This window comes from Labeo rohita, unplaced genomic scaffold (assembly GCF_022985175.1).
Source record: "Labeo rohita strain BAU-BD-2019 unplaced genomic scaffold, IGBB_LRoh.1.0 scaffold_49, whole genome shotgun sequence".
Classification (NCBI taxonomy): Eukaryota; Metazoa; Chordata; class Actinopteri; order Cypriniformes; family Cyprinidae; genus Labeo; species Labeo rohita.
In genome coordinates, this window is record NW_026129410.1 from 1,725,657 (window position 1) to 1,736,731 (window position 11,075).

Here is an 11,075-nt window from a genome sequence, read left to right on the forward strand (position 1 = left end):
GAAAACGATGACGCATTTTAGTCATATGATGCAGTCATGTGACCAATTCAACTAAGATGGCGGGCGGCATTGTACAGCAGTTGTTTTGTTTGCTCTTAATTTTGACAGCCCTATTAAAGATTAATATCAGTTTGTACATGCTCCAGATAGCTTTTCTTCAAAGAAGACGAAATGTTTACTCAGAGCTGTTGTTCAGCGGCGGAACTAGACGACAGTTGCGTTTCAGACCGTACATGGAGCGGCGATTTTGGGTGAGACCTGGACGCTGCTGTGCGTGGTGGGATAACTTTGTGTGTGGAACTGTTGTGCCCGAGGAGTGGCGTGAGAACTTTAGAATGTCGAGAGACTCGCTGTATCATCTGAGTGAACTGTTACGACCTTACATTCAAGGCCAGACAACACGATTAAGATCACCGGTGGACGTTGTTACAAAGGTTGCTTGCACGCTGTACTATTTAAGTGACGAAGGCAGACTGCGGAAAACGGCGAACGCGTTTGGATTAGCCCGACAAACTGTGTCTAAAATAATCAGAGAAGTGTGCAGGGCTATCACATTTCACCTGGGACCCAAGTATGTTTCACTTCCATTTACAGAACCAGAGGTACAGACACTTGTCACAAACTTCTATGCAACACATGGCATGCCGCAGTGTCTAGGAGCTATTGACTGCACGCATATCGAAATAAAACAGCCTTCAGCAAACTCCACTGACTACATTAACAGGAAAAGCAAATTCTCGCTAAATGTACAGGCTACCTGTGATTACAAATACACATTCATGGACGTTGTTATTAAGTGGCCTGGTAGCATTCACGATGCCCGCATATTTGCTAATTCAAACATCAGTGCCTACTTGAGAGACGGAAAGATTCCTTCTTGTCCAAAAGTAATCGTGGAGGGAGAAGATCCTGTTCCTGTATTTCTCCTCGGGGACCCGGCATACCCCCTGCTGCCCTATGTTATGAAAGAGTATGCTAGTGGAGGTGCTACTCCTCAGGAACAGTACTTTGGGTTGTCATTGTGCAAATGCAGAATGGTGATCGAGTGCTCCTTTGGACGTTTAAAAGCGCGATTTGGAGCATTAAGGAGGGCAATGGACATAAATCTGGATGCCTGTTTTGTTTTGCATAACTTTTGTGAAGCTAACAGAGAAATTATTCCAGACCAAACTGTTGCTGCAGCTGTCCAGTATGACAGAGACTTCCAGCCATCAACACAGCACCATCATTTCCGAACAGAATGTAATGAAACTGAAGGAAGACGAGTAAGAAATGTGCTTACCAAGTTTCTTGACCCCTGAATGATGCTCTTACATTGTTTGAAGACTTTTGAAGATTTTGCCACCTACTGTTGTTTGCCATTGTCATGTAATTTGACTTAATGAATGAGATAAAATTCAATTTAGTTAACATTAAGCTTGTTTGACTAAGCTTGTCTCAGATTGCATTTAGATTGTGAATGTTATGTATTGTCTGAAGTGCTTAGGCTGAAAAGTGTTAACGCAAAAAACATTGTGACAGTCATTATACTCAAGTCAACAAATAATTAGCAAAATCCAGTTTGGATGACATTGAGCTTGTGTGATTAAACTTTACTTATAGATTGTTTTATGTAAGGTTTTCTGTGAACATGAAACAATATCTAAAGTGTTATGCTACTGGAAAGTGTTAATTCAGCCTTGTAACAAACATATCAGAACTGTATAAAGCAATACACTGAATAAATAAACTGTATTTTGTTTATAAACATTCTTCATTTATTGTGCAATTTAGTTTTTGTGAACATCAACATATGCAGCAGAGGAAAAAAATGCTAATTGTTGACGTGTTATTGCTGAAAAATCCACTCTGTCAAACAGAACAGTGAAAATGAAATCACGTCCTTTTAGGCATTGTCAGCATGAATTTACCAGAACTGGCTGGAACTAAAAATTTCAAAAAAGTAACTTTTCACTTTTATATGAACTTTCAATGTCTGTCAGAAAACAACATCAAAAATAAATAAATAAAAAATAAAAAAAGAGCGTTACCATGAAAGTCCATAACACAACTTTAACACATGGCTAGTGTTGTAGCCATGGCTACAGGAGAATTAAACAAGAATTAAACCATTAGAATTAAACCAACAATAACAAATAAAGGTTCTTTTTAACAAGCAATTTGGCTTATTAAAGACATGACTACTCTTTGTCAGAGTAAAGATACTCAGTGTACGAAAAAGGAGCAGCATCTTCATGGTGCTGTGGTGGTGTCGGTCTGGTTGCTGCTGAAGAGGGGGCAGAGGCAACAACTGGAGCATAGAAGTAACCATGCTGCTGATGGTGTGAGCTGTAATGTGGTGGTGGTGGTGCAACAAATGGAGTCTGGGCCATTGATTGTCTCATTAGCAGAAATACATCTGTAACTGAATTTGTAAGTTTTTCAATGTTTGATGTCAGTCTGCCAATGTTCTCAGAAAACTCTCTGTTTGCACACTCCATTCTCTCAAATGTCTGCCTCCTCAGCTTGAGATCTTCCTGTGCAAGTGTAATGAGCTGTCCTTCATTTGATAACTTTCTTTTAAGCTTCTGTTGCCTGTATGATGACAGCGTTGCATTCAGCCTGTCACGTCTGTGTTGAGTCTCTGTAGACATACCATCTGTGTCGGAGTCCTGACTGGCTGTAGCAGGAGATGGAGCAGAACTACAGGGCGAAGGAGAAGTGCTATCGCGACAGACTGACGGTGGATAACTGTCATCGGTGGTGCTGCTGTGGCTGTTTATGTCGCTTGTTTCGATGCCACAGCCAATGGTGGTGACGGCTGGAGAACCACCCCAGATCTGTTCGCAGAGTTCAAAGTACAGGAGTACTACTCTTCCATGCCCGCTTCTCTTTCCGGAGTCTACCGCGTGTCTGTACTTAAGCCTTATAGCCTTTAATTTTGTTGTAATTATGAGTTTTGTGAGGTCGTCCTTACTGTGGGGGTAAGCAGTGTCATCCGCAGGATACTGTTCTTTGAGGCGGTCCAATATTTCGGTGTATTTGTTTTGGCACGTCTCCCAGTCTATATTCTCGCTCGCTTTTGCAACTTTGTACTCTTGTGTTACTCGCAGCAACAACTCCACCTCATTGTCAGTCCATTTAAAAAACTCGTTGCTTTTCCTCGACATTTTGCCGCGATGTTTCAAAGAGCCGGAAAGTAAATAAACGGCAGACGGAAATGACGCAGGTCGAATCGTCTTACGTTTCACGCATGCGCAGTACAGGAACATAAGTGTTTTCAGTCGTTTCAGTGTGGATGAATAACTCTTCGGAAACGATTGAAAACGATAGTGTGGATGCGGAGCGTTTTTAGACGAAAACGCTGTTTTCAAATTTATCCGGATTAGTGTAGACGTAGCCTCAGCTTCACTGCTTAACTGCTTACTTGGAGCTCATCAAGAAAATCCTTCAGAATAAAAGCTGTCACTCTATATATCAAGTAAATCATAAGTGACAATCTAATTTTGTGGCTTTTCCATTGTTGAAATTTAGCAAATCGCGCTGCTGTTCATTGTACCTTTAAAGCAGATTTGTAGCACTTAATAGTATAAAGAACAAATATTGGCACAGACTGTAAATAGAGATTAATTTAAGAAACACTGATCGATACAGAAACATGCCCTGTGCTAGTTGTTTTTCATGTTTAAAATACGAGCAAGAATGCAATTTTCTCTGCAATTTCAAATGTTGATTTTATATAACAGTTCAACAAAAAGGTAATATTAAGTGAACATTTTACATTTTAAATGTAGCATACATTTAAAGCACAATCTTGTCAATACTGTGTTAAATTTTACAACAAAAAAATAGTTCCAATGAAATCTGCAACAGAACTGGTGTGCATCTTCATGCAAAAGTAGTGTTTCGTTAGTTAAGAAATCAGCAGCTTTAACGATTCAGAGAGAGTTCGTAACTACAGCCGCTTTCTTACTGAATGAATGAAAGACGCAATGTCTCGCTCACGAAGACAGTGATTTACCGCCACCTACTGGCATTTTTAGTTTAAATCTACAAGTACAATTTATTTTTGCCATCACTTATTGCTTTCTTTAGTATATTAATAATACACTTAATAAAATGTTAAGAATATGACATAAAAGATGACATACAATTAATAAGTCGACAAAAAACTTTGCCTCTGTTCAGGTAAAAAATGCACATGTAAATCAATTTAAGGGTTTAAGGAGTCAAAATATCCCTTAAATGGAAAAGGTGTGACTGCAGAGGGGGTACTCAGAAGAATGTTAAATGTCCCAAGGGGTACGCCATTGTAAAAAGTTTGAGAACCACTGCACTAAAACATAAAACTGCTTACCTTCAGCTCTTGTATTATAACTGAAGCTTTGCTTTTGCTCCTTTCCTAGGTACGTTGATGGGAGGAGTTTGTATATGAAGGAGAGCAGGATCGTAGGAGCTTTGGAGAATCTGAAGTTAAGTACACACAGGTAAGGAGTCAGGTATGGTTCAGTGTAGTAAACGGTAGACCATACAGTGAGAGACTGAATGGAGTGTGTAGGTGTCTTGATTAGTGGTTGCAGGTGTGGGTGATCAGAACTCAGGTGATTGTGATCTGATGAGTGTTGTGGCTGGTGACTGTAATGATGGCGGTGACAGTGACTGCAGAGATTTCCTGACATTACCCTCTCTTCCAGGAGTGGCTCCTGACGCCCACATATGGCAATGGGGGCGACCACAGCCTCTGGGTGCGGGCCGATTGGGATGGGTATGGTGGAACTCCTCCAGTAATGTGGGGTCAAGGCCATCGTCCCAGGCCACCCAAGATCTTTCCGCTGGTCTGTATCCTTCCCAGTCTACCTTTATGAAAGGTGGATGTCCGGAACAGCCTCTGCGACCGGGGTAAAATAACCAAAACCACCAAAGTCCAGTTGCAGGTGCATTTATTGTGTGGGATAAAAATCCCCAGCAAGAAGAAATACATGCTACAAAAAGTCAATTTATGAGGTAAACTGTACAAAAAGTAAAAGTCCATTCACTGCAAAATGTGAACCAAGCACAGCCACACTTCACACCACGGAGGCGAGCAAACAATTTTCCCGCGGCCCTTTTACAAGTCCCTCCTACTGGATTGTGGGTAGACTCAGCGAATACAAAGAATATAAAACTTACAAATACTATCTAATTATATTCAACATCAACAATCACCCAAACACCTTAACATGTACAATTACCATGAACATAAAACACACGTTAACTCTATACATTAAACACACAACACAAAAAAATGATTTAAGCATTACAACAGTCTGTATATACAGATGTCAGTGTCGGCAACCAGACCGTGTAATGCTGCGTGATGTGTGTGTGTGTGTGTGTGTGTGTGTGTGTGTGTATGTGTGCACCTGGTATTTATCATGTTATGGGGAACAAATGTCCCCACAAAGATAGTAATACCAGTAAATTTTGACCTTGTGGGGACATTTGTGATGTCCCCATGAGGAAACAGGCTTATAAATCATGCAGATTGAGTTTTTTTGAGAAAGTAGAAGTGTGCACAGTCTCCTGTGAGGGCTAGGTTTAGGTGTAGGGTAGGTGTAGGGTGATAGAAAATACGGTTTGTACAGTATAAAAACCATTACGCCTATGGAATGTCCCCATAAAACATGTAAACACAACGTGTGTGTGTGTGTGTGTGTGTGTACTTTTTATATCCCGGTTGGGACTTGGACCTGTTTGCACACCAAACCCGTGGGGACCTCATGAGCGGTGGGGACCTGATTCTAGGTCCCCACGGGCACACCCATTGGAAACAATAGAAATGGCCATTTTAACATAGGTGGCAGTGTTTCCCACAAAATGCCCCTTGGTCCTTACGGGGTAGGTTTACTGGACAAAAATTGTGTTTGTGTATAAAGTGTGTTTCAGAGAGCGCCCCCTGTGGTCAACATTGGAATGTGCTCTGACACGTTTAAACATATCCAAATGTAATATTTTAGGTGTTTCTTCTGTGATCTTATTCTTCTGTGATCTCTGACATAATCAATGGGTCCGTATATGTTTGCATTCATTCCTTTTTTAAACCACAAATTAAATATGTAAAATGTGGTTTTATTTTAACAATGATTAATAGAATATTTAGATACCAGCTAATTTCCCTTAAACAATATTGTTAATAATAAAAAAAAGTATAAATTATATTGTTTAGTGCATGTAGACTTTTCCAGAAGTGAGAAAAGTAATGAAGTAAACAATTTGTAAGCAACTGTTTTCATGTCAGTATACATATTTACATTAAATATTCCACTCTCATTAATATAGATAAGCACTGAAATTACATAAAGTTGTTACACAGAGGTTAAATCAAAATTCTATGAATTTAGACATAACCTATACATACTGTAGTGGATGAGCTTGATCACTTTCTCTCTTTTAATGACAGCAAGGAGTGTTGTAGGTGCACAATAGTTCATCTTTATTCTAAACTACACATCTTATGTTATGACAGTGGTTCCCAAATAAAAGGCCAATAAAAAAATGTCAAGCCCCACCCCCGCATTTACACATAAACACAACTTCAGAAGGATTTATTTGAAACGTAATAATTAAAATTCAGTGTGTGACAACTTACTGAAAAAAAAAACTCTAAACAAGGAACTAGTCACTTTTAGAGTAGAAACATTAAAAGTAAAGCATGCAGCTTTACTATGTACTATTTTTTTTTTTGTACTACGTAACAGCTTTCATTGTTTTTTTAAGCACATTTTCTCATATTTTCTTCTCTTTGTTGTAGTTGCGATCTTTGAAGTAGATTCATCATCTACTTTACATTTACCTAGCACTTGTTGTCTTTTCAAAAACTTGTCCATGCTTAGAGCAGAACTACTGTGCGTCATTCATTCATAATTTTACTCGGCTAATGGCAATTTTCATTTCTGATATCAATTGCACCATCTAGTGGTCTGTTATTTTACAACAAAAACCGCCACAACTGATAACAGACCGCTGCAGCGGGTACTGCGAGTCGTCTTGAGGTAATAAAATATGATGAAATTCATATTTTCTGTTTAATTATTTACATATGTGGCAAGTATAATAAGCAAGATAATTTCACAGTGGGGTCTTGTATCACTCTGAAAATGTTTCTTTTTACATAAAAATCTAGGGATGTACCGAAATGAAAGTTCTGGGCTGAAACTAAAACTGCTTTGTAATAATTATTTATTATATAAATTATTATCATTTTCACTTTTTCATTTAACTCAATCATATTAATGATACTGAATAAAAAAACAAATCACAAGCCAATAAAATAACCACGTTTATTGAAAGTAACAATAAAATTGGACAGAAAATATATGAATATTAAATCTCAAAATATTATTTTATTCAGTTCTATGAAACAGAATCAGATATAACTTTACTAATCAGATAAACTTTTTTTTGACTAATTATCAAATTATCATCTATAATGTATAGTCCTACAAAGCTATAATTTTTAGAGCATGTGAACAGAGCATACTGTCACGAGAGGGTAGCGTTATTTTACCAGAGTTGTCCAGTACAGCAGTACTACAGCATATTACAGCACAGTATGCGACGCTATTGCAAACAGAAACAAGTATACAAAGAAATTTTCTGTCGGCGCGTTATTTGAGCGGTCTTTGTATTTCCGCTGAGCATAAGTGTACACGAGTGGATCATTCATATGGGCCGTGAGCAACTCAACGGAACGCACATTCATAGAGCGGAATATTGAGCGGAGCATCACACATTGAGTGGTGCGTGCTGAATACTGCCGGCCTGCGCGTCAGATATTTTCGGCTCGAATGGCCCTGCATAGCAGGGGAGCACAGCCTGCACACTCCGTGTTGAGAAGACATCGTAATGGTAGAGAAGAGGTCAAAGGACCCGAGTCGCTGATTGCATAAGGCTCCAAGAGGCAAGAACCTTAACACCCAAGTGGGGTGATAAATCCCCTATGCACACAAAATGTGATGGGAGACAAATCACAACGGGCAGCAGCAAGCGGCCGATTATCCGATGTGGTCGTGGTGGAGCATCTGCGATTTCAAGGAAGATACCTGACCCTCCTCAGAGGGGGGGGGGTAAGGATCAATCCACTCTACCAAGAGATAGTGTGCTCTGGACCACCTCATCCCATAAGGTGGATACAATCCTTTTCTGGGACGAGAGGACCAGCATATAACGAGATCCAACATCGAGGGGGAGTCGAACCGTTCTTAGAAAAATAGGTTGAAACCAACCTATATTCAACAAAGTGCCCTAGAACCTTCAGCCGTAGCTGAGGCGAGCACCAAGGCTAATCCTCCGTGGAGGGGAGCCTACCAGGGCGACTGCAATGGCTGGAACAGGACATCATCACCATCTGACAAGAGGAGTCTCAGCTGTATTCACCCATGTAATATGTACTCTAGAACCTCCAGCCCGAAGCTGAGGCGAGCACTAAAGGCTAGCCCTCAATGGAGGGGAGCCTACCCAGAGCGACAGCAAGGGACGTCCTCACCTTCCGCCAGGAGGGGCTTTAGCTGTATTTGCCCAAGCAATCCGTGCTCTAGACCCCTCAGCTTGTAGCTGGGGTGAGCACAAAGGCTAGCCCTCCAAGGAGGGGAGCCAATCTAGGGCGACAGAAATGGCTAGAAAGGGGAGATCATCACCTTCTGCCAAAAGGATTCTAGCTATATTCACCCAAACAATCCGTGCTCTCCTCCTCAAAGAAGAGAGTGAGCCCTGTTCAGCCAATCCGCAGGTAGGCACGAACAGAGGCCTAAACATGCTTTAAAACAGGCTGCTGCTCTTCAGAGTCAGCACCGAGAAAGAGATTTCCGCAGAAACGTCTAAGCATGAGGAATGGGTGGATAGCTCAGCATCAGAAAGCCCCTCAGGGCAAGGCATGAGAAGAGTGTGATGTACTCAGCCATAGACGTCAGGGGAATCTTGTGAAGAGACTTCCGAGAACCTACCTAGACGAAGGACAGAAAAAGTCCTGGAAGAAATGAAGGTGAGCAGAGATAAAAACCAGAAAAAAGGTTACCTGAATAGCGATCAACAAGCCCTGGGGGTTGCAGTAATGTGGCGAGGGACCCAAATTTTACGAAAGCTACCTTGTAGCATCTAGAAATGCTCCTGCAGCAAAAGAAGGCAAATCCTCCAAGTCCAACAAAGGAAGGAGATATCAGCAGTATCCAGGGGTCCCATCCATGGGGGGGGCATCCTACCCTGAAACATAGGAGGAACACAGCAGCCCAAACGCACATACTGCAGCACAAAAAGCTTAATATTTTCCAATAAAAGAGGAAAAGGATCATACTCACCCACATGAAGTTTCATGGCTCCACAACACTAGGTAGAGTCCGGACCATCAGTACGGCCGTTCAATATTAAATAGAACGAACCCAGCACATCATATGGTCCAGCAGTAATAGACTGCAGATCTACGTAGCAGGGGAATTAGAGAAGGGAGGTGAGCCACCCCGAGAGAGATGCGAGCTGATGTTACTTGCTCTGGTCCGGACGAGAGCGTTGAGAACGCCTCGCCTGAACCACCTGCCTCAAATCCTGGCGACCTCCCCTCGGGCCGCCACACTGCCACACTAGCCTTCTGCGCCTGTCTCCGATCCTCAGACCGGGACGGGCCAGGACCCCTCTGGTGTTCGCGCTCGGACCTGGTCCATCGCGGAATAAAGGTTTTGAAGGCAGCAGAGCGTGCCTTCGCCTCCCTAAACTTCTCGATCACCGTCTCGACGGAAGTACCGAAAAGTTCAGAAGGCGAAACCGGCACGTCGAGAAGAAAGCCCTTCTCTCTCCTCCCGAGGTCGGCCAAGTTTACCCAGAGATGTCTCTCCGTAACCGCCATGGCCGCCATAGACCTGCCCATGGCAGTGGCGGCCTGCTTGGTAGCACGGAGAGCCAAATCTGTGGTACGGCGAAGCTCCGCTACCTCATCAGGGGAAAGTCCCTGACCTTTGTCCAGGTCCTTCAGCAGGTCGGCCTGATAGGCCTGAAGCACCGCCATGGTGTGCAACGAAGCCACAGCCTGACCCGCTACCGCGTATGCCCTGCCATTCAAGCTAGATGTTTTCTGAAGGGGCTCGGTTGGCAGGGAAGGAGCCTTAAGAGAGAATGCTTCACCCAAGGAGAGATAGCTCGCAAGCTTTTCTTCAATAGGGGGCATTCTCTCATAGCCATTCTTGCGCATTCCCTCAATATTTGCATAACTGGTCTGTTGGAACCTATGAATGTGCGAGGAGAATGGCTTACTCCATGCCTTCACGACCTCCGAATGGAGATCGGGAAGGAATGGAAGGCTTACCTGAGCTGGGGGGTTATGGTCCGATAGGAAGTGCTCGTCAAGGTGGCCCCGTGGCGCCACCTTTTTCATGCGCTTCCACGGGAGATCCAACCTAGCGGTAGCACGTTCCACAACCTCCAACAGCTCTTCATACGTGGGGCAGGAGCTTTGAGAAGGCTCGGATTGCTTTTCCTCATCCAAAAGCTCCTGTTCTTCCTGGGTAGAACCCAGAAGAGCACTAGCTGCCGGATCAGACCATCCAGCAGCTCACTCTCATTCCCAGCCGACGAACGAGACAGGGAAAGCCCCTTATCCAGCTTATCGGCCAGATCCACCTGCGACCCCCACAAGCTCAGTTTCCTCCGTGCCTCGGCAGCGGCAGGTCAAACAGAACAGTCGCTGAAGACGAAGAAGAGAAGGCTGTGTTCGACCGGCGCCCTTTTATACAATGCAGTCGCACGGGTATGACGCACCAGCAGCGACGAGTCGTGCCGGCAGTGACGTCATAGGCTGTCGCTGGCCAGTACCTTGTAGTTTTTGTATATAGCTTCAGACACGGGTCACGTAGGAGACTTTCCCCAATAGCGACCTCTAGAGGACGCAGTTCGAGTTCCTCAAAAGGGAACAACACCGACGGCAGACTGTCAGCAGGCCTGATGGAAATCTCCAGAAGTGTGTGTTCACCGGACATACCGAGTCCCCATCGTGACAACCCCTCCCCCTCCCGTCTGCGATCGCGTGGCTGCCATCTTAATTCATGACTGGTTTGAGTCGGACTAGTTAAAGT

General features: G+C 43.1%; 1 protein-coding gene across 1 annotated transcript; it reads left to right on the plus strand.

Moving 5' to 3' along the window:
* The first annotated feature begins 233 nt into the window (after positions 1 to 233).
* Positions 234 to 1,301, plus strand: LOC127160894 (putative nuclease HARBI1). The gene has a single exon (XM_051103537.1). The coding sequence runs from the start codon at positions 234 to 236 to the stop codon at positions 1,299 to 1,301; it is 1,068 nt and encodes a 355-aa protein (XP_050959494.1).
* Positions 1,302 to 11,075: the final 9,774 nt, after the last annotated feature.

Excerpts from the sequence above, each read along its gene's own strand:
- LOC127160894 (XM_051103537.1), top strand. The coding sequence starts at position 234 with ATGGAGCGGCGATTTTGGGTGAGACCTGGACGCTGCTGTGCGTGGTGG.